This window comes from Nerophis ophidion, linkage group LG01 (genome assembly GCF_033978795.1).
Source record: "Nerophis ophidion isolate RoL-2023_Sa linkage group LG01, RoL_Noph_v1.0, whole genome shotgun sequence".
NCBI lineage: Eukaryota > Metazoa > Chordata > Actinopteri > Syngnathiformes > Syngnathidae > Nerophis > Nerophis ophidion.
This window is the reverse complement of record NC_084611.1, coordinates 30,673,363-30,698,585: the sequence shown is the minus strand read 5'-3', so window position 1 is coordinate 30,698,585 and position 25,223 is coordinate 30,673,363. Positions and strand designations below refer to the sequence as shown.

At 40.2% G+C, this 25,223-nt stretch overlaps 1 protein-coding gene across 1 annotated transcript in view; it reads right to left on the bottom strand.

The window, feature by feature from the left end:
• Positions 1 to 25,223, bottom strand: part of pgm5 (phosphoglucomutase 5) — a 74,198-nt gene that overhangs the window by 36,584 nt on the left and 12,391 nt on the right. The window contains exons 2-6 of the mRNA XM_061900676.1: positions 20,077 to 20,239; positions 12,140 to 12,286; positions 8,753 to 8,878; positions 8,490 to 8,680; positions 1,755 to 1,909 (exon numbers count right to left, since the gene is read on the bottom strand). Coding sequence (XP_061756660.1) covers positions 1,755 to 1,909; positions 8,490 to 8,680; positions 8,753 to 8,878; positions 12,140 to 12,286; positions 20,077 to 20,239 — 782 coding nt within the window. The remainder of the gene's footprint in view (positions 1 to 1,754; positions 1,910 to 8,489; positions 8,681 to 8,752; positions 8,879 to 12,139; positions 12,287 to 20,076; positions 20,240 to 25,223) is intronic.

Below are 25,223 nucleotides of genomic sequence, written 5' to 3'. Positions count from 1 at the left end.
GTTCCATTGGCAGGAAAACAGGCCCAGAGCATAATACTACCACCACCACCATGCTTGACGGTAGGGTTGATGTTCCTGGGAATAAAGGCCCCACCTTTTGGTCTCCAAACATATGGCTGGTTATTGCGGCCAAACAGCTCAATTTTTGTTTCATCTGACATCCCATGGACATAGATAAGACCTTCTGGAGGAAAGTTATGTTTTTGTGACCAATTTTGTCAAGAGGCGTGCTCAAAAATTCAACCAGAAGCTTGCCAGAGGCTTGTGGATGGCTACCAAAAGCGCCTTATTACAGTGAAACTTGCCAAGGGACATGTAACCAAATATTAACATTGCTGTATGCATACTTTTGACCCAGCAAATTTGGTCACATTTTCAGTAGACCCATAATAAATTCATAAAAGAACCAAACTTCATGAATGTTTTTTGTGACCTACAAGTATGTGTTCCAATCACTCTATCACAAAAAAATAACAGTTGTAGAAATGATTGGAAACTCAAGCCATGATATTATGTTCTTTACAATTGTATGTAAACTTTTGACCATGACTAAGAGATTAAAACCAACAGTAAGTCATGCAAAATTAGTGAAAAAGTTGGCCCCCGAGGTCAAAAAGATTAAGAACCGCTCAACACAAGGAAGTATTTTAAATGTAAATTACAATCATCATTTAACTTCTGCTTTGTCAAGACTTGGACTAAGGAACAGCTTACTGCCAGGCTTTCGTAGCTCGCTGCGATGAATGTTCTCCCGGGGTGCAAAACGACTTGAAGGTGAATACATCATTTAATTATACAATAAAAGGAACAAAAAAAAAGCGCGCACAAGGCGGGTAACAAACTTGGCGAAGAAAACAAAAACTGGCACAAAGGCAGAACTATGGACATAAAAACGAAAACACTTACTGTGACGTGAAAAAACGAACATGGAACAATGTCAGGGGTATCAGGAGTGTATCAAGGGTGATCAAGAGCGATGTCGCCAGGCTGACTACCTGGAAACTATGGCTTAAATAATACAGACATGATTAGTAACAGGTGCGTGAGTCAGAACACATGACAGGTGAAACTAATGGTTGTCATGGTGACAAAACAAGAGTGCACATAGAGTCCAAAAACCAACAGAACATAACCAAACAAAACATGATCAATCACAAAGACATGACATGCTTATTACAAGTGAATATTTCAAACAGTGTGTTTGTTAGTTGACAATGCCAATATCAGCATTGGCAGAGAGGTGGCACGAGGAGAAACCATTATATTTCAGTGCAAATATTTATAGAAATGCAAATATAGGTAACTAGTTTCTAATTTTGTCCTGCCCTAGAATCCAAATGCTTATTTTCCATCAGCCTAGGTCAGGTTTTGGCAACCTTTACTATCAAAACAGTCATTTTGTGAACCATTCATTGACTCTTCATGCTCTTTGAGAAGATATACCGGTATTATAAGGTAAAAATTACGCACCTTTGGTTTGCATGATACATGTTGTTCATTGGGGAGGGGGGAAAGCTGGGAATTCCCTCCAACCCCATCCCACTTATAGAACCATGTTAATGGCTCTAACTTTAGCTGTGGCGCCCATTCATTAAATGCCCCACGCAGCCTCGTATAACGCTTAATATTTATAGGTCGTGAGTAAAAGTGCGTACTGTATATCTAATTCACGGTGGGTGACTCTTCATGTGAGACTCTGCAGAGACTGAAATAACAGCTTGGAACACTGACTGGGTCAAGTATGTGTGTTGTACCTATCGAGTGCCGTGCTGGTGGCCACACTCCTGGCGAAACCCTTGACGCCGAGCTGTTGGAAGTAAGGGACGGAGGAGAGATTGGCGGCCATGATGGCAACAGAGTCCGACGGGTTGACGAAGAAAGCGTTCTCTCCGAGGATCATGTAGCGGTCCTGATGAAGTGAGCACAGTCAAACATCAATTGTGCATTTCACAGTTATGTTGTCATTCATATTAGACTCTAAGTATGAAACAGTTTAGTTGTAGAACTCTGCAAATTACAACCACATCAATAAACATACTGTGAACATTTATTTGAAACATATTTTTTTTTATGTGACTAACAGCTGAACATAAATATGCATGAATGTTAGAATAATTATGTATATATTATCATACTAATTTTAGTATGCTTTAAGTCTGTTTCTTTAGTTATTAGCTATTGTGCTCAAGTTAGACTTTTTCTAATCTTTGCAAGGACAAAACTTCTTGTCTGAGGGGTGGCATCTGCCACAGATGTTATCTTTGTTTTAGCCAAGGACTTCAAGGATCTCAACGAAGATAAGATGACAACACGCAGACAAAGCGGGGGCAAGGCGAAATCACAAGGCCCCCAGCCCATTCCGTCACGTACTGTGTGTCCTGGACCTGCTTTGCATAATATATGTGACCACTCCTTTTAGAGGTGGCCTCAGTGATGTTGACTATGGAACTCTGAATAAAAAGAGAGACGCAGGAGCTGAACCTTAGAGCGTAGGGCGAGACTGTGACTAAGTGTTCGGCGCCACGCGTTCTCCTCATGAGCTATATTGAACTCTGTCTCTGCTTGGTTCCTTGCTTCTTGTCTGATTAATAGCTGTCATCAGTGTTTGAACCTGACAATGAAGTAAGGACTTGATTGGTCAGCTTTGACCTGACACCTGAGCTGACATATGAGATGTAAATTAAATATTCCAAATGAAAATGTAATCCGCTCTGTTTGTATATGCTGATACATTAACACAGTTCGATTTGTCATAAAGACTCTAAAAATACTTTTAAAGAGCGACAAAGAGAGTATTTTTTTCATACATAAGGATGGATAAAAAAATTTGCTACTTTTATAGGCACTGACCAAATTCCATCGGTACTACCCGGTACTGATTCACGTGAAATCAAACGGTGCCATATTGATGACTCTGTTGCTTGATTGCAGATTAAAAACAGTGTCAAACACTTGGCAAAGAAACAAGCACTCAAGCAGCACTCCGAGTGGACTGCCTCAAGGTAATTTTGCAATTTTCAATGCCAACAAAGCAAACATGACAGAAATAAAACGCTCAAATGTAAAGTAAGACTCCACTTTTCAAAATGCGCAATATTGGTGCTAATTAACATTGGCTTAAGGGCTGGGCGATTTACTTTTTCTAATATCTCGATATTTTTAGGCCATGTCCCGATACACAATATATATCTCGATATTTTGCCTCAGCCTTGAATGAACACTTGATACATATAATCACAGCAGTATGATGATTCTATGTGTCAACATTAAAACATTCTTGTTCATACTGCATTAATATATGCTCAATTTAAACTTTTATGCACAGAGGGAAATCACAACTAAGTCAATTGACTGAAACTGTATTTATTAAACAGTTATTAAGCAGTGGCACAAACATTCATTTCATTCCAAAACAGAAAGTGCAAGATTGTCAGAGACATTTTAAAACAAGCTATTAGTGAACTTTTGTGCATGTCATCAAAACAACACTAAAATAAAGTGCACATTTTGTACAAAACGCCACTACAATAGTTTAAAACAAATAAAGTGCACTTTTGTGCATGATGTCACACAAGATATTTCAATAACTGTCAAATAAAAATGAGCTGCATAATAGGAAATCAAATAGTGTATGTCCTTCGCTATGTGGTAGATTCCTGTGGACGTTATCTCCTTCTGTTATTGACTATTTTTTTCATATAGTATTGATGTGGAAATGGTTGCCTCTACATTTTGTTGGTGTGGCACCAAACTAAGATGTTGACATGCGGAGCGATTACATTTTTGGTATTTTCGGTATTTAGTGTATTACAAACTGTAGATTCTGCAACTAGTGTTTGGATCCCACTGAACGCAATATCTGAAGAACATGGAAAGAAGTATTTCACTGTGGCGTACTCTGCATGTGACGAATAAACTTGAAACCGTGAAAACCTTGAATACCAGGGTTGGTTCACACTTGAAACAAACTGTACTAGAAGCGCAAACACGCCAAAGTTCCTTTTGAACAAATCTGACACGATTGATTGATTGGTTGATTGATTGATTGATTGAAACTTTTATTAGTAGATTGCACAGTACAGTACATATTCCGTACAATTGACCACTAAATGGTAACACTCGAATAAGTTTTTCAACTTGTTTAAGTCGGGATCCACGTTAATCAATTCACGGTAAAGGACAAGTGTGAATGCAGCCCTATGTCAACGATGACGTGACATATATTAAAAAGAATAAAGAGTTCCACTGGTGTATAAAAGTTCTGTTGTGTGTTTGGTGACTGCTGAGAGTTTGGCGAGATAAAGACGGCAGCGTTACGTAACATCTTCTAAACACTCTCACTAATGACCTTAGTGGGGAGCTCAGATGACATAACTCCCCTGATGCAAAGATGGTTTATTCGGGAAATGGTGTGTACGTGTGTCCAGAATAAGCAGAAATGATGACAAGTTGATGAGTTATTGGAAGATCTGAGCCACCTAATACCCTAAGTCTTTATGTGTTCTGTTCTATCTTATTTGTTTTATCCCCCTGCTATTAACTTGAGAATACATGAGAGGATAACATTTATTTTTGGCCTTTTTTGTTACTCACTAGACACATGAAAATAAGAAATGGGTTGTAGACCAGTGGTTCTCAAATGGGTGTACGCGTACCCCTGGGGGTACTTGAAGGTATGCCAAGGGGTACGTGAGATTTGTTTAAAATATTCTAAAAATAGCAACAATTCAAAAACCCTTTATAAATATATTTATTCAATAATACTTCAACAAAATATGAATGTAAGTTCATAAACTGTGAAAAGAAATGCAACAATGCAATATTTAGTGTTAACAGCTAGATTTTTTTGTGGACATGGTCCATAAATATCGAAGTTAAAGATTTATTTTTTGATGAAGAAAGTTAATGAATCCAGATGGATCTCTATTACAATCCCCAAAGAGGGCACTTTAAGTTGATGATTACTTCTATGTGTAGAAATCTTTATTTTTAATTGAATCACATGTTTATTTTTCAACAAGTTTTTAGTTATTTTTATATCTTCTTTATATTTTCTCAAATAGTTCAAGAAAGACAATATTTTGCACTTTTATACAATATTTTGCACTGTTATACAATTTAATAAATCAGAAACTGATGACATAGTGCTGTATTTTACTTCTTTATCTCTTCTTTTTCAACCAAAAATGCTTTGCTCTGATTAGGGAGTACTTCAATTTAAAAAAATGTTCACAGGGGGTACATCATTGAAAAAAAGTTGAGAACCCCCGTTGTAGACGACTAGTATGTATCATCCTTCAGTTGTTTTTTAACAGTGCACATCCATAAAAGTTGGCCAACTAAACAATTCCAATAGAATAAAGTCAGGCTCATCTGTCTTTTGATTGAAATTAAATTCACAAAAAAAATGCATTTAACAGGCACCATTTTTGGCCATCAATCCATCCATCTATTTACTACCTCTTGTCCCCAAGTGGCCATCGCATCACAGGACCAACACAGATAGACAGACAACATTCACACTCACATTCACACACTAGGGCCAATTTAGTGTTGCCAATCAACCTATCCCCAGGTGCATGTCTTTGGAGGTGGGAGCACCCGGAGTGAACCCACGCAGTCACGGGAAGAACATACAAACTCCACACAGAAAGACCCTGAGCCCGGGAATCGAACTCAGGACCTTCTCGCTGTGAGGCAAGAGCATTAACCCCTGTTCTGCCAGACAATAAAACATAGCATTTAAAAAAATATTGAATGTCGAGGAATCCAAAGTCAATCTCATTAAACTCCAAATAAAAATGACTTATTCCACAAATATTGCCTTGTTCTAACCCTTTTTTTTTTCTAAAACTGTGTTACTCTGACAAAACAAAATAGATCTAAAAAAAGCCCACTGCTAGGGTTGGGCGATTCCGGTTCAGATTTGGGTTTTGATTATGGTTCCCAAACGATTTTTGATTTAGATTCTGTTAAAATGCATGGGAGAACATGCAAACTTCACACAGAAAGACCCAGAGCCCAGGAATCGAACCCAGGACTTTCTTGCTGTGAGGCAAGAGCACTAACCCCTGTTCGAACGTGCTGCCAGAAGATAAAACATAGCATCTCAATAAACTCAAAATAAAAATGACTTATTCCACAAACATTGCCTTATTCTAACCCTTTCTTCCTAAAACTGTGTTACTCTGGCAAATGTCCACTTCTAAGGTTGGGCGATTCCGGTTCAGATTCGGGTTTCGATTACTGTTCCCAAACGATTTTTTGATTTAGATTCTGTTAAGATGCATGTACTATGAATTTCTCACAGAGATATTTTTAACCAGTATAAAAATATCATTACATCAAACCTGAATGTACATATTATACATTTTCTTTCCACAGGAGTACACTTTCACAAATGCCATCGATCTATCCATCCATCTTATTCCGCTTATCCGAGGTTGGGTCACTGGGGCAGCAGCCTAAGAGAGAAGACCAGAGTTCCCTCACTTTGTCGAGCTCCTCCCGGGGGATCCCGTAGCATTCCCAGGACAGACAGTCTCCCCAACATGTCCTGGGTCTTCCCCATGCCCCCTACCGGTCGGACGTGCATATGGCTCCTCTTGATGTAGAGGAGTAGCGTCTTTACTTTGAACTCCTCCCTAATGACGGAGCTAGACAGAGGAAACTCATTTCAACCGCTTGTACCCTTATCTTGTCCTTTTGGTCATAACCCAAAGTTCCGGGTCATTGGTGAGAATAGGGACGTAAGTAAGTAAGTACAACAGGGGCAACATCATAAAAAGGATACAAAGTGGATTGAAATTGGTAGTTAAAGGGTGCATTAACTAAAAGCTTTACTAAAAACAGAAGTTTTCCAATGTTTCTTAAATTTTTCAACACAGTCAAGATCAAAGAGAGACTGGTGCAAATTGTTCCAGAGTCTGAGATTATAGCCTGGAATGCCAGGTCTCCACGAGTTTTAATACGAGTTTTGCGGATCTTTAGAAGACCCTGGCCTGAACACCGAAGGCTGCGTCCTGAAGAGTAGGGGCATACTAAGTCAGTGATGTACCGAGGGCCCCCACCATGCAATGCACGGAATGTCAGGACTAAAATTTTAAAATGATTGCAGAATTTAACTGGAAGTCACGGCAGTGTTGCTGATTTGTTCCCCCGGAATGCAAACGGACCACTCTGGACAGGACTTGCAGGCAGGAACATGATTTATTTCTCAGAACAATCAAAGAAGCACCAAAAACAGAAAACAAGACGTAGGAAACACGTGCCAATCGCACTCGAAGCTAAACTTAGCCTTAGCTAGGAAACAACCAAAACATACGTGACGAGAGCATGAAGCAAACAAAGAAGCCAGGCCGACTGACTGGCAAAGGCAGGTTTAAATAATGCCTCTGCTTAGTGCTCGGGGAACAGGTGAGCGTCCCGAACACCAATCAGAGGCAGATGAAAATAATAAGTAGCCATTATAACCAAACAAACTCAAGGGTGCACAACAACAGGAACTAAGGGAGTCCAAAACCAGCAGAAAATAACAAAAACATGATCCGGGCCACGGATCATGACACTGGAAGCCAATGAAGATTGGATAAAATGGGAGTAACATGGGCTGTTGTGGTTGTGGGTGCACCAGTCAAAGGTCTGGCAGCTGCATTTTTTACAGTCTGAAGTCTCTTTAGCGTTGACTTGTTGAAAAGAGTGAAGAAAGAATTGCAATAGTCAATACGTGACAAAATGAACGCGGGAATGATCATTACGTAGATCGCCCGGTAAATTGGAGCTTTGCCGTCGGGCTTCGCTCCTCTCCTTTTTCACCAAAACGAATCAATACAGTGTCAGCATCACTGCAGATGCCGCACCAATTGGCCTGTCTATCCCTCATTTGTAAACAAGACTCTGAGGTACTTGAACTCCTCAACTTGCGTAAAGATCTCCTCCCCAACCCAGAGATGGCACTCCACCCATTTTATGGGCGAGAACCATGGACTCGGACTTGGAAGTGCTGATTCTCATCCGAGTCCCTTCACATCGGGCTGCGAACCGATCCAGTGAGAGCTGAATATCCTGACCAGATGAAGCCATCAGGAGCACATCGTCTGCAAAAAGCAGAGACCTAATCCTGCAGTCACCTAACCGGATCTCAGGATTTCAGGATCTCAGTTGTTTAACCAAAGTTTTCCATAATAAAGTCCGTTCAATATGAAAGAAATAGACACCATTCTTGGCCTAAATGAAACACGAAAAAAAACGCTCTTAAAAAATGTCCACATTGACTCTACTAGTGTCTAAACAAGGCTCCTTCACCCTGCACCCTGTGGTGCAGTCAGTTTAGCAGGAAAACACTTATTCCAGTCTTTTGAATCCACTTTGTTCCTGAAGAGGTGTCAGCCAGTCACAGTAGTGCCAAACAGCTAAAGCTCAAGTTCCTGCTATCTTTCTGCAGAGTTCAGCATTTAGCGAGCTAACCAAATCAGTCAGTCTTATCTCACCCCGTCTGCATCCAACGCGGCTCCAAAGCCAAAGTCGCCTCCTTTCATGGCTTCCACCAGTGAAGAGGCGTATATCAGGTTGGGCTCAGCAGGCCGTCCCCCGAAGTCCTCCAAAGGGACGCAGTTGACAGCAGAGTTAGCCGGGGCCCCTAGCTCATCGCACAGGATCCTACGGACATAAGGGCCCATCACTGCAACAGCAGAGAAGACACTATTAACACCAACAAACAACTTGTATGGTTTTGAAAAGAAGATAATGTCACCTCCATTCATCGCGTCTATGCGAATCTTCAGCTGGGCCTGTCCCGTTAAGAGACTTTTGATGGCGCTGAAGTCAAAGATGGTTCGTAGCATTTGCAGGTAAACATCCACCGAGTCCACAATCTCCACTAAAAACACACAAAAAAAAGCATAAATACAGTAGGAAGCAGTGTTGTCCCTATACCAATATTTTGGTTCTGATACCGGTACCAAAATGTATTTCCATTATTTTCGGTACTTTTCGATACTTTTTAAAATAAAAGGGACCACAAAAATTGCATTATTAGCTTTATTTTATCAAAAATCATAGGGTTTGTCAAACATATGCTTCTTATTGCAAGTTTTTCCTTAAATAAAATAGTGAAAATACAAGACAACTTGTCTTTTATTAGTAAGTAAATAAACAGACTCCTAATTAGTCTGCTGACACATGCAGTAACATATTGTGTCATTTATCCTTCTATTATTTTGTCAAGATTATTAAGGACAAGTGGTAGAAAAAATAATTATTAATCTACTTGTTCATTTACTGTTAATATATGCTTACTTTCTCTTTTAACATGTTCTATCTACACTTCTGTTAAAATGTAATAATCACTTATTCTTCTGTTGTTTGGATGATTTACATTAGTTTTGGATAATACCACAAATTTAGGTATCGCTCCGATACCAAGTCATTACGGGATTATACATTGGTCATATTCAAGTCCTCATGTGTCCAGGGACATATTTCCTGAGTTTATAAACATAATATAAATTTAAGAAAACAAAAAAAGATTTTGTGATGCTAAAAAAATATCGATGTAATTTGAGTTGTACGATAATATCAGACTGCCGATATTATCGGCCGATAAATGCTTTAAAATGTGATATGGGAAATTATCGGCATCGGTTTCAAAGAGTAAAACATATGACTTTTTAAAACGCCGTTGTGCGGAGTGGTACACGGACATAGGTAGAAGTACAGAGCGCCAATGAACAAGCATTTTACAGACACAAGTGAATGCACGGCATACTTGGTCTACCGCCATACAGTGTCACACTGAGGGTGGCTGTATAAACAACTTTAACACTGTTACAAATATGCGCCGCACTGTGAACCCACACCGAACAAGAATGACAAACACATTTCGGGAGAACATTCGCACCGTAACACAACATAAACACAACAGAACAAATACCCAGAACCCCTTGCAGCACTAAGTCTTCCGGGATGCTACAATATTCATACCCCGGCTACCCCCTAATCACCCCCCTCCCACCTCAACCCCGCCCCCCAACCCCGCCCACTTCAATCTCCTCATGCCCTCTCAGAGAGAGCATGTCCCAAATTGCAAACTGCTGTTTTGAGGCATGTTAAAAAAAAAAATGCACTTTATGACTTCAATAATAAATATGGCAGTGCCATGTTGGCATTTTTTTCAATAACTTGAATCGATTTATTTTGGAAAACTTTGTTACATTGTTTAATGCATCCAGCGGGGCATCACGACAAAATTAGGCAAAATAATGTGTTAATTCCACAAATTATCAAACTAAATGATATAATTTTTTTTTATCTTGATAGACTGAGAATTAACACCAATGAGTCGACTGATGAACATTATCACAGAATTTATTCAGAAAGTATAAATCAGTAATTAAGAGTTGGACAATATCGGAATATCGGATATCACCAAAAAAGCCATTATCAGTCATCTCTAGATGTAATCATAGTAGTATCGACGAAATACGCTCCTGTACTTGGTATCATTACAGTGGATGTTAGGTGTAGATCCACCCATGGCATTTGTTTACATTCAGGAATGTCGTCATTAGCAGTGACGCCGGTGAGCTACGGTGTGTAGTGAAACATGTTTAGCTATTCCTCGTCCTGCAGGGATGATACATGTAAGAAACATACTTTATTTGTCGCCATGGAGGCGAGGATTAGTGATTTAGAAGTAGCTAAAACATTGCCGACAGGGGCTGGACTGCAGCCATGTCTTAAAGCACTTCTTCCAGAGGACGCTTCAGTGTTATAAGTTCACCTTTATCGGACCGGTACTTTTTAGAGGCGGTATAGTACCGAATATGATTCATTAGTATCGCGGAACTATACCAATAACGGTATACCATACAACCCTAGTAGGAAGGATGCATTTTGACCACATTATGTGGAATCTTTATGGTCATCATTTGGCCTTAGAAAGCTTAAAAAGCTTGTCATGTAGAACTGCATAAACACTTGCCTGCTAATGATATAAAGTTTATACAGTCATTCATATGAGATCATTCTTTTCAACGGCTCTTTTAAGTGAAGCGTGAGAGCAGTGGTTATGTAAAGTAGATCAAGCTACACACACTATTCATTTCGATTCCAAATCTATACATAAGTTTGATAAATTAAATACATAAAATACATTTAAAAAAAACATTTTTATTTTTTTGGTGAATCAATTTTTAAAAAGACATTCTTTAGGCCACGGGTGTCAAACGTGCGGCCCGGATCAGGTTTTACCCGGGTTTGCGGAGTATAAAAATGTACCTGCAATTTTTGAATGAAAGAAACAGCAATTCCAAATGTGTCCACTGGATGTCACAATAGCAATTATTTGTATCTTTGTAGATGATACCACATATGTACAAAATAAACCACATGATGTTAGTACATCAGTCGAGGAAAATTATCAAACTAAATGATATAATTTTTTTTATCTTGATAGACTGAGAATTAACACCAATGAGTCGACTGATGAACATTATCACAGAATTTATTCAGAAAGTATAAATAACGACTAATAAAGATAGAATACTATTAACCGCAACATGTAAGTGTAAAAAAAACAACAACATTGTGATTTGTACAATTTTAGAATGTGCTTGTTCTATTTTCAAACAAAGAAAACAATCTGAAGTTGTCTTTATTTTTAAGTTATCGTGCCGGGATTTTACCAGTCCGGCCCACTAGGGAGTACATTTTTCTCTATGTGGCCCCCCATTTAAATGAGTTTGACACCCCTGCTTTAGGCCATTGCCTCGCTTAATTGCTGTCTCGTTAATGCATTAGCTAACTTATGGCCTGTACTGTATATGAAAAATATAAGCAAGATTGGTTGAAAAACATGTCTGCCTTCAAGTAAAAGGTCTTTGCGAGGGATCTTTTTATAATCCCATGATTATAAAACTTTGAAGATATTTGTATAAAACCATTATTCTAGCATGTCTTCCTAAGCCTTTTCATCCCAACCCATGGGGGTGCCACAAATATGTGTTACAGCCTTGCGGAAAACTTGAATAAAAATACAGATTGCATGCTAACTAAAGGACAGAAAAAGCTAAGAGACATATTGTGTAAACGTGTTCCGGGAAAAGTAAGACTTGCAGTGGTTAGTTTGAGACAAATTTACCTCTAAACGGTTTAAACTTGTTCTCGAGGTCAAAGTCATGTCGTCCCAGCCTGGAGAGGTCGATGCGAAGGTCAGGGCAGATGGCGTACTCTTCCAGTTTGCGGCTCACTTGATAGATCCTCTCCATCACCGTGTCTGGAGACGGGCCTGTCATGCACAGCCAACATCGGTTGGTAGGATTCACTTCATTTCGAGCATGCATAGGACACAATTACAATGTAATGCACCACATATTTCCAGTTGTTTTATTACAGCACGTCTGAAAAGGAGTGGGAAGAAGCAGAGCTTATTTAATCCTACTGTTATGATCCGCCGCCCGGATCATATGTTATTTTGGTTTTTGAGTCCTTTTGTGTTTTCTGTTTGATTTTGGACTCTTCCCATCCCTAGTTTTGCTCTTCCTTGTTTGTTCCGTTACCACGGTTTCATATTCGTTCCACCTGCTACTTGTTTTTGAGGCGCAACAATCACGTGCAGAGGCCCACCCGACGTGATTGTTGCATGAGGCAAACAACGGATCAAGATAGAACTGAGGTAGAAGGCAGGCTTAAATGCTGACAGCAATTAGAAATCAGGTGCGCCTCATAAACAAGTAGCAGGTGGAACAAATATGAAACCATGGTAACGGAACAAACAAGGAAGAGCAAAACTTGGGATCGGAAGAGTCCAAAATCAAACAGAAAACACAAGAGGACTCAAAAACCAAAATAACATATGATCCGGGTGGCGGATCATAACACCTACCCCTTTTTGTATCATAGCAATTTTATCCCATTTTGCAGTGTTAAGACTAACGCGTTACTGTAACGTTATTTTCGGTGGAAACTAATAGTCTAACACGTTATTTTTTATATTCAGTAACTCAGTTACCGTTACTACATGATGCGTTACTGCGTTATTTTACGTTATTTTTTTATGTAGTATCGGCTAGAAACAGAAGATCTGAGTGTGTTTTATTGGAGCCCTGTGATGTCGTCCTTCTGAATCTTCCTGCACTGCAAAAACTGAAATCTAAGTAAGATTACCTATCTCAAATAAGGGGGAGAAGTGCTTATTTTCTGTCTGATAAGATCATTCTTCTCACTGAGCAGATTTTATGTTAGAGTGTTTTACTTGTTTTAAGGGTGTTGGTCCTCAATTATCTCAGTAAGACACTACAGCTTGTTACTGAGATGTTATGGCTTATATTGAGTAAAACATGCTTGAAACTAAAATATCAATCAATCAATCAATGTTTATTTATATAGCCCCAAATCACAAATGTCTCAAAGGACTGCACAAATCATTACGACTACAACATCCTCGGAAGAACCCACAAAAGGGCAAGGAAAACTCACACCCAGTGGGCAGGGAGAATTCACATCCAGTGGGACGCCAGTGACAATGCTGACTATGAGAAACCTTGGAGAGGACCTCAGATGTGGGCAACCCCCCCCCTCTAGGGGACCGAAAGCAATGGATGTCGAGCGGGTCTAACATGATACTGTGAAAGTTCAATCCATAGTGGCTCCAAGACAGCAGCGAGAGTCCCATCCACAGGAAACCATCTCAAGCGGATCAGCAGCGTAGAGATGTCCCCAACCGATACCGGCGAGCGGTCCATCCTGGGTCCCGAGGAGCGGTCCATCCTGGGTCTCGACTCTGGACAGTCAAGTACTTCATCCATGGTCATCGGACCGGACCCCCTCCACAAGGGAGGAGGGGATATAGGAGAAAGAAAAGAAGCGGCAGATCAACTGGTCTAAAAAGGAGGTCTATTTAAAGGCTAGAGTATACAGATGAGTTTTAAGATGAGACTTAAATGCTTCTACTGAGGTAGCATCTCGAACTGTTACCGGGAGGGCATTCCAGAGTACTGGAGCCCGAACGGAAAACGCTCTATAGCCCGCAGACTTTTTTTGAGCTCTAGGAATCACTAATAAGCCGGAGTCTTTTGAACGCAGATTTCTTGCCGGGACATACGGTACAATACAATCGGCAAGATAGGCTGGAGCTAGACCGTGTAGTATTTTATACGTAAGTAGTAAAACCTTAAAGTCACATCTTAAGTGCACAGGAAGCCAGTGCAGGTGAGCCAGTACAGGCGTAATATGATCAAACTTTCTTGTTCTTGTCAAAAGTCTAGCAGCCGCATTTTGTACCAACTGTAATCTTTTAATGCTAGACATGGGGAGACCCGAAAATAATACGTTACAGTAATCGAGACGAGACATAACAAACGCATGGATAATGATCTCGGCGTCTTTAGTGGACAAAATGGAGCGAATTTTAGCGATATTACGGAGATGAAAGAAGGCCGTTTTAGTAACGCTTTTAATGTGTGACTCAAAGGAGAGAGTTGGGTCGAAGATAATACCCAGATTTTTTACAGAGTCACCTTGTTTTATTATTTGGTTGTCAAATGTTAGAGTTGTATTATTAAATAGAGGTCGGTGTCTAGCAGGACCGATAATCAGCATTTCCGTTTTTTTGGCATTAAGTTGCAAAAAGTTAGCGGACATCCATTGTTTAATTTCATTAAGACACGCTTCCAACTGACTACAGTCCGGCGTGTTGGTCAGCTTTAGGGGCATGTAAAGTTGGGTGTCATCAGCATAACAGTGAAAGCTAATACCGTATTTGCGTATGACGTCACCCAGCGGCAGCATGTAGATGCTGAAGAGTACAGGGCCAAGGACCGAACCCTGGGGAACTCCACACGTTACCTTAACATAGTCCGAGGTCACACTGTTATAGGAGACGCACTGCATCCTATCAGTAAGATAAGAGTTAAACCATGACAGGGCTGAGTCTGACATACCAATTCGTATTTTGATACGCTCTAATAAAATATTATGATCGACGGTATCGAAAGCAGCGCTAAGATCGAGGAGCAGCAACATAGATGACGCATCAGAGTCCATCGTTAGCAATAGATCATTAGTCAATTTTGCGAGGGCTGTCTCAGTCGAGTGATTTGCCCTGAAACCGGATTGAAAGGTTTCACATAGATTGTTAAACGCTAAGTGCTCATTTAGCTGCTCTGCAACAATTTTTTCGAGGATTTTCGAAATAAAGGGAAGGTGAGACACCGGTCGGTAGTTTACCATGAGGTTAGGATCGAGGTTAGGTCTTTTAAGGAGAGGATGAATAACCGCTTTTTTGAATGCAACGGGAACAGTGCCCGAGGAAAGTGATAAGTTTATAATATTTAGCACTGATGGACCTAATAATACAAAAAGCTCCTTGATAAGTTTCCCAGGAAGTGGGTCAAGTAAACATGTTGTTTGTTTTATTCCATTTACACGTTGTAACAATCCTTCTAATGTTATTTCATCAAAACGAGAGAAACTATTTTGGATATTTGCAGTATCCGCCGTATATACAATCGTATCTGTGTTACTATAACCCCGTTGTAGCTGGGACGCATTGTCTTTAATATCCTTTCTAATAAGTTCAATTTTCTTATTAAAGAACTTCATAAAGTCATCTGCCGAATGGGTGGAGCTACTGGAAGGAGTCCCTTGTTGGGTTAGCGATGCTACTGTACTAAACAAAAATTTTGGATCGTTTTTATTAATGCGGATGAGATTTGAGTAATAATTAGTTTTAGCTAAGGTAAGCATGCGTTTATAAGTTATTAAACTATCACTCCATGCTTGATGGTGCACCTCAAGTTTAGTCGTGCGCCATTTGCGTTCCAGCTTTCTACATAATAATTTCTGAGCTCTAGTTTCTTCAGTAAACCATGGCGTACGCCTTTTTGGAGCCTTTTTTAACTTCAGCGGTGCTATACTATCAATGGTTTCGCGCAGGGCGTTGTTAAAGTTGTTAGTGAGGTTATCAATAGAACCCACATACTTTGGGAACGGTGCCATTACCGAGGGCAGTAGGTCCGCAAGAGTCGTCGTTGTGGCAGCATTAATGTTGCGGCTGCTATAGCAGTTATTATTATTATTAGCTTACCTCTGACAAGCACTAGGTCTATCGTATTACCGCTGCGATGCGTCGGTTCATTTATTATTTGTGTAAGACCACAGCTATCAATTATAGTCTGGAGCGCCACGCACGGTGGGTCCAATGGGGTATTCATATGGATATTAAAGTCCCCCATTATAATTATATTATCAACTGTTGCAAAGCTCTGTTAACACTCACAAGCGTAAATCAACTTTTTTAAAGTAAAGATTTCTTATTTCAAGCATGGAAAAAAAAAATCATGACTTTGACACAATTGTGTCTCATAATTAAAACAGATGACAGCCAAATGGACTTTGCTGTTTTATTTTCAATGAAACAATAGAAAATACATACTCATATAGTAGTACAGTTGTTATTAGTGAGAATATACTTATTTTAAGGTATTTTGGGGTTCATTGAGGTTAACTAATTTTATTTGTTTTGGAAAGTCTTGACAAGCCAAATTTTCTTGTTCTATTGGCAGATAATTTTGCTTAGTTCAAATAAAATACCCCTAATTTTTGTAAATTTTTTTTCTTGTTTTTCAACACTGACTTTTTGCAGTGTGTGTCACGCGTTGTGTGTGGGCGGGTGGGGGTTAATGGGGTGGGGAGGGGTCTGTGTTTACTAACAAGACACCATGGCGGCACTGAAGTAAATTTTCTTAAGATGGAGATATTCTCACTACTTTTCTCTTGTGGAGCAGAAAGAAAAGAACATTTTAATTAAATGCAAAGTTGTGTCTTGTATCAAAGATCCTATCTACTGCCCAAAACAGCAATTCAATTCTGCTGAAACAGCTACAAAAGCAACATACTTCGACGAAGCTCGTAAAGAGAGACACAGACTCCGATGCCACTTCACCTCCACCACCACCTCCACCTAAGGATTTTAACGGAGGGACTGCTAGCCAGGACAACATTGATGGAGCCATTGCAGCGTATGTAGACATGCAGGCTATTTCTACAGTGGCGTTAATTAGCATGATTATTGGCGTCAAACAGCAAATGGCATGGAAAACATTTCTTAAGTACCTGGACAGAGTGGACAGTGAGCACATAAACATGGAAAGAGAGCTAAAGAAAACTCTCCAAACTCTGCCTTTGCTCATCATTCAGCACTGAAGGTACAGAGACTCTTGTCAATTCTTTTATAGAATAGACTACACTAGAATAGAAAGTACTTTATTGATCCCTGGGGGAAATTCAGCATATTATACACTATTTCTTTGTAGACTTCTAGAGTGTTTGATTATCACATCATTCTTAATGTATAGACTATAAAGTTCACGACCCATTACTTTTTGGTGTTAGTAACTGAGTTACTTTTAAAATAAAGTAACTAGTAACTGTAACTAGTTACTGGTTTTGTTAGTAACTAACCCAACACTGTCTATCTGTAACACTACAGTGAATAAGCAAATACATAAATTAATACACAATAAGTGTGTAAGAAATGATTCAATATATGAATAAATATTAGACATGCACACAATAGTTACAATTCTCATAGATAAATACCTAGGTAATGTATAGTTCACCTCAGAGATATATATAGACGAGTATAATATAAATATAAGAATATAAAGACAATATAACATCCCATCCATCCATTTTCTACCGCTTATTCCCTTTTGGGGTCGCGGGGGGCGCTGGCGCCTATCTCAGCTACAATCGGGCGGAAGGCAGGGTACACCCTGGACAAGTCGCCACCTCATCGCAGGGCCAACACAGATAGACAGACAACATTCACACTCACATTCACACACTAGGGCCAATTTAGTGTTGCCAATCAACCTATCCCCAGGTGCATGTCTTTGGAAGTGGGAGGAAGCCGGAGTACCCGGAGGGAACCCACGCATTCACGGGGAGAACATGCAAACTCCACACAGAAAGATCCCGAGCCTGGATTTGAACCCAGGACTGCAGGACCTTCGTATTGTGAGGCAGACGCACTAACCCCTCTGCCACCGTGAAGCCCCGACAATATAACATACATCCATAAATGTGGCTGCATATGCAAATGTGCATTATATTTATCTGTACAGTAATCTATTTTTTTCTATCTGCATCTTATTGCTCTTTTATCCTGCACTACAACAAGCTAATGCAACAAAATGTGGTTCTTACCTGTACTGTAAAGTTCACATTTGAATGACAATAGAAGGAAGTGGCAGTGTAAGTCTTTAAAATGAATACTTTTTTTTTGTTTGTTTGTTTTTTTAAAAGTCCACGATGTTTATCATGATTCTTCTTTGTGCACTACAAAATGTCTGTGCTCAAAAACAAAAATGAAAAACTACAAGTATTTTACTTGAACTAAGCAAAATTATCTGCCAATAGAACAAGAACATTTGGCTTGTCAAGAATTTGCAAAACAAGTGAAATTAGACCTCAATGAACCCGAAAATACCTTAAAATAAGTATATTCTCACTAATAACAAGTGCACTTTTCTTGATAGAAAAAAAAATTTGACCTTTTTGCTCAATATGTTAAAAATATTCTTAAATAAGTAAATGCTAGTGCCATTATCTTGACATAATCATATGGGCTCGGCATCATGATTTTTTTTTCATGCTTGAAGTAAGAAATTATTACTTTAAAAAAGCAGTTGTATACATGTGAGTGTTACTGAAACAGCTTTGCATCAGTTGATATTCTAGTTTCAATCATGTTTTACTCAATATAGGTCATAACATCTCAGCTACAAGCTGTTATATCTTATTGAGATAATTTCGGACCGAAACCCTTAAAACAAGTAAAACACTAAAACGTAAAATCTGCTTAGTGAGAATAATTATCTAATCCGACAGAAAATAAGCAATCACTTATTTGAGATATTTAATCTTACTTAGATTTCAGTTTTTGCAATGTGAACACATGTAGTTTGAACAGTTTCATAAACTAAATCTTACTGTTGTTGGATTTCCTTGTTTAATCCATTCAATAATTTATATCCACATACTGATTTGCTAAATGTTTTAAGTGTTGTACGTGCATACAGATCTCTTAAATCAGATTGTCCTCCAAGGCTATATTTCTCCTATTTTGTCAAAAATAATTTTTGGGTAGCAGGTTATAGTTTGCTTTGTACATAATTTTAGCTCTTTGCAAATGCAAAAAAAAAAGTTGAATTTCAATATGTTTGATTCAGAAAATTATAATTTTTTGTATATTTTCTCTATTCTGTATTATCTTAACTGATCTTTTTTGCGTGGCGCAATGGGAGAGTGGCCGTGCGCAACCCGAGGGTCACTGGTTCAATCCCCACCTATTACCAACCTCGTCATGTCCATTGTGTCCTGAGCAAGACACTTCACCCTTGCTCCTGATGGGTGCTGGTTAGCGCCTTGCATGGCAGCTCCCTCCATCAGTGTGTGAATGTGTGTGTGAATGGGTAAATGTGGAAGTAGTTTCAAAGCGCTTTGAGTACCTTGAAGGTAGTAAAAAAAGCGCTATACTAGTACAACCCATTTATTTATCATTTAACATAAATAGTGAATTAATCCTTTTTGTAGTTATTTCCCTACACAATATTTCAGAAATGGTAACACTTGGAAGCAGCATCCATGCATTTTCTACCGCTTGTCCCTTTTGGGGTCGTGGGAGGAGCATGTAACTATCCCAGACTTTGCATGTTCTACCCGAGACTGCGTGGGTTCCCTCCGGGTACTCCGGCTTAATCCCAACTCCAAAAACCTGCACCTGGGGATAGGTTGATTGGCAACACTAAATTGGCCCTAGTGTGTGAATGTGAGTGTGAATATTGTCTGTCTCTCTGTGTTGGCCCTGCGATGAGGTGGCAACATGTTCAGGATGTACCCCGCCTTCCGCTCGAATGTACCTGAGACAGGCTCCAGCGCCCCCCATAGAAAATGAATGGATGGATGGAAATGATAGGTTGCTGATACATTAGAACCAACATAAGAAATAGACATTTTGTACCCAATCCTAATGAATTCTCATTCAAACACTCCCCTGCAAGCATCCTTCCTCACCTCCGTTCGCCACGTTAAACTTGACGCCAAAGTCTCCTCCGGGGCCTCCTGGATTGTGGCTGGCTGTGAGGATGATTCCTCCGATGGCCTTGATCTTCCTGATGATGCAGGAGACAGCAGGGGTGGACAGCAGGCCATTGTGACCAATAACCAGACGACCGATCTGCACAGCACAGAAACTTGCTGACACGGCTGTTTCCGCTCCAAATAGTTGTGTTGTTTCATGACTAACTGCAGCAATGGAGTATATGTATGCAGTTTATGTAGGCTACATAACAGGGGAAACCCTTGTATTGTCTATGCCAGACCTGGGCAAATTAAGGCCCAGGGGCCACATGCGGCCCGTTGAGCTTTTCATTCTGGCCCGCTGGACATTCCCAAATAATTTTTTTAGATCTTTAAGATGGAAAGTGTGGCTGCCATTTTGATGTGCAGTCATGTTTTCTAACGACCGTAAGTCTTGAACTATACAAAGTATTTCAATGGTTGGAATCTGCACTTATGGATGATATACCAGTTACTATGGTAATCTAATTAGTTACTATGGTCATCTAATTAGTTACTATGGTCATCTAATTAGTTGCTATGGTTAGGTAAGTCACAGCAGCTTAGACGAGGCACCAAGCAGTGTGGGCGGGAAGCGTTTCCCAAGACGCGGAAGGAGATTTTCTAAAGTTCTAAAGCTTAGTGATGTATCTGATACATCAGATTGTAGGTGGGTTTATTTTGTACCCTTCGCGTTTATATTTCACTGTTTGTTGCATTTTTGGTGTGTTTCACTTGATTGTAAAATATGTCGATCAAAAGGGGTTGTGGCGTTCATATTTTGTCAATATTTAGTGTTCTATCCCTCATAGAAAAATGTAAAATTCCATTATGTTTTTTAAGGCGGTTTGTCACAACGTTTTTAGTGGGGGTGTGGGAAAAAAATCGATTCGAATTTGAATCACGATTCTCACGTTGTGCGATTCAGAATCGATTCTGTTTTTTTTTTTTTAAATCTATTATTTAAAAAAAAAAAATTTAATCAATCCAACAAAACAATACACAGCAATACCATAACAATGCAATCCAATTCCAAAACCAAACTTGACCCAGCAACACTCAGATCTGCAATAAACAGAGCAAATGAGAGAAGACACAAACACGACACAGAACAAACCAAAAGTAGTGAAACAAAAATGAATATTATCAATATTAGTTATAATTACAGCATAGCAGAGATTAAAAATCCCTCATTGATATTATCATTAGACATTTATAAAAATAAAAATGAAATAAAGTCATATTTTTGGTTCGTTTAATAGTTAAAACAAATTTACATATTGCAATCAGTTGATAAAATATTGTCCTTTACAATTATAAAATATTTTTACAAAAAACCTACTACTCTGCTAGCATGTCAGCAGACTGTGGTAGATCCTGCTGAAATACTATGTATTGAATGAATAGAGAATCCTTTAAAATCGCGAAAAAAATCATTTTTGAATCGAGAATCGTGTTGAATTGAAAAAAAGAATCGATTATGAATCGAATCGTGCCCCAAGAATTGATATTGAATCAAATCGTGGGACACCGAAAGATTCGCAACCCTAGTTTTTAACATTCAATCAGACATTATAGTGAGGTTTTGTATTGGTGTTCATAAAAATAGATATACTGGCCCCCAGACACATTTTGTTCTCTAAATGTGGCCCCCGAGTCAAAATAATTGCCTGGGCTTGGTCTATGTCCTGGTGACTGGATTGGTGTAAGTGTCAGGAAGAAAAGCTTAGGGGAGAAGTCATCTGTCATGTATAAATCTCGACTCTCAATTTAGGACCGCCTATATATTGCAGACTGCTTCCTACGGAAAAATACTTTGGGCAAGATCTACTAAGACCCAAATAAAAATAAATGAATACCAGAGGAGGGACCAAGTCATTGTTTTGCAAATCATAAGTAAGACTCGAGTCTTTGCCCTCAAGCCCCAAATCAACACAAGCAAGTCCTGAGTGTGTTGTGATCCGGTTCCCGGATCACATCTCTAGTTTATGTTTGTATCCTTTTTGTGTTTTGATCATTTCTGGACTCTGCCGATCTCATTGTTTGAGCACTTCCTAGTTTATATTCATCAACATGGCGACTTCATTTGGTCCACCTGCACTGGCGCCTGGCGCACACCTGTCTTTGATTATTGTTTTGTATTTAAGACCGTCTGCTACCTTAGTTCTTTCTGGACGTCTTGTTTGCTTCTTGCAACAGTTGCGTTTGCCATTCTCGCCTTTTTGTATTCACCCTGCTAAGTCATATCTTAGCTTCTGCGCGCTCGGCTCGCGCTTCCAAGGACTTTGAACTCGACTCTTGCTAACTATTAGCATTCCGCTTTCCGTGCATTGGCACACCTTTATTTTACCCTTTGTACAAGTGTTCTTTTGTTGTATTTTTATATTAAATAAGCTCCTACCTTCAATCTTGCTTGCTACGGTCCTGTAGCATCTAGGGGTGACAACACACGCGCATTCAAAATGCATCGCGCACGCAACAGACTGAAGTCCAAAGTCAAGACTTGAAAGTCTCAAGTCAAGTCCCAAGTCCTGCATTTTGAGTTTCGAGTCCTTTCAAGTCCTTTTGACCACAGACTAATATATTTACTCAGATTGTGTATGCTTTTAAAATGCTGTATTTATTCATTAGAACAAGTGCATTTGGAATTGCAGGGGGAAAAAATAGTGCTGACGTTGCAAACTATGAATAATAAAACACGCCAAAACATGTGTCCTTTATCATAGCTCGACGTATGACAAATAAAGCGCGTGAAAATCAGTTGTATTCAGTGAGGTGAGCTGAATTAAATGCGCTGACAGTTGATTGCTCCTGCCAAATGAATTGCACTGAGTGGAGCGGATCACCACTCCAAGATGGCGGCCCCCGCGTCTCGTCAACGCCAGTAGGCAGTAGCGCTCAATGCTCCGTCTACTTATAAAATGTCTATGTTTATAACATTAGCAGTGAGTTTACAGCCTCTCCGACTTAAATACACACCAAATAAAAATTACGTTATTTAGCCAATAAACGTTATCTTACATTTAAAACGTACCCTTCTTTGTGCAACTTCAAATGTCGAACGAAGTTGGAAGTTGAAGTTCGAACCGCATGTTTCGCATACTGCAATTCGTTTTTTGTTGACCAACTCGTAGTTTTTAATACCCGAACGAGACTATTTTGGCATCATTTTTCCTCACTGCCGCGTTGTTTGACAACTGTTCTTCGTTGGTTGTCCTGCAATTTGATTGGATGAATGCTGTGTGATGAAAACAACTTGGATCTAATTTGATTGGATGTTGTTCTGACAGCACACACGCTGACAGACACACACGTACACAATGAAAGATAGGGACCGCTCCTGAATAACTATTTAATCTTTGGGTTTGGGGGAAAGTTGCAAGTCTTGTCAAGTCAAAAGCATCAAGTCCAAGTGAAGTCACAAGTCCATCCATCCAACCATCCATCATCTTCCGCTTATCCGAGGTCGGGTCGCGGGGGCAGCAGCCTAAGCAGGGAAGCCCAGACTTCCCTCTCCCCAGCCACTTCGTCCAGCTCTTCCCGGGGGATCCCGAGGCGTTCCCAGGCCAGCCGGGAGACATAGTCTTCCCAACGTGTCCTGGGTCTTCCCCGTGGCTTCCTACCGGTTGGACGTGCCCTAAACACCTCCCTAGGGAGGCGTTCGGGTGGCATCCTGACCAGATGCCCGAGCCACCTCATCTGGCTCCTCTCGATGTGAAGGAGCAGCCGCTTTACTTTGAGTTCCTCTCGGATGGCAGAGCTTCTCACCCTATCTCTAAGGGAGAGCCCCGCCACCCGGCGGAGGAAACTCATTTCGGCCGCTTGTACCCGTGATCTTATCCTTTCAGTCATGACCCAAAGCTCATGACCATAGGTGAGGATGGGAACGTAGATCGACCGGTAAATTGAGAGCTTTGCCTTCCGGCTCAGCTCCTTCTTCACCACAACGGATCGTTACAACGTCCGCATTACTGAAGACGCTGCACCGATCCGCCTGTCGATCTCACGATCCACTCTTCCCCCACTCGTGAACAAGACTCCTAGGTACTTGAACTCCTCCACTTGGGGCAGTGTCTCCTCCCCAACCTGGAGATGGCACTCCACCCTTTTCCGGGCGAGAACCATGGACTCGGACTTGGAGGTACTGATTCTCATTCCGGTCGCTTCACACTCGGCTGCGAACCGATCCAGTGAGAGCTGAAGAGTCACAAGTCATTTATGTTAAAGTCGAAGTCGAGTTGCAAGTCTTTTTACATTTTGTCAAGTCGAGTCTCAAGTCATCAAATTCATGACTCAAGTCTGACTCGAGTCCTCGCCTCTGCTAAATAGCGTGTGCAAACTATAGAATTCTATGTCAGCGTGCTGCGGGTGATCTGCTAAGATTGCGTGCACAATTGATAACAAGTGCAAAAGTGGTGCAGACCGCCCTATTCAAATAAGGATTTTGCATGAACCATGGAGACACTCATTTCCCTCCACATTTATGCCATCATACAGTCTAACCTGTGCCATTTCATCATGTTGTTGACATGCAGCACACAAATATTATACCGTATGTACCACCTTTTTAGGCTGTATCATAGTGCAATCTGTCAGACTTGTCAACGATAGTTTGGTAATTATTTTGTTTTTCATCTGTGTTTAGATTTTATTTCCTGTCAGCATTCTTATTTTGGTTTAGTTTCCTGCTTGTCTCACTGAGCGCTGTTTCCCTTTATTGGCAGCCTGGGCACACCTGGTGTCAATCAGCCGGCTGCTTTTTATACCTGCCTCGCCCTCCAGTCATGGGTGGACTATTGTGAGCTGGACCCTGGTTCCTGTTTGCTGAATCATGTATGCTGTTAGCTGTTTCCAGTTTGCATGTTTCCTGGCTCCTGGTTCCTGTTCTCTTGCATTTTATTTTGGACAATAAAAGCATACTCGCCAACCCTCACGGATTTTCCGGGAGACTCCCGAAATTCAGCGCCTGCCCCGAAAACCTCCAGGGACAAATTTTCTCCCGAAATTCAGGCGGAGCTGGAGGCCACGCCCCTTCCAGCTCCATGAGAACCTGACTCAGCAATGTTATGACCTTCTTAAACAGGAGAATACTGCCATCTACT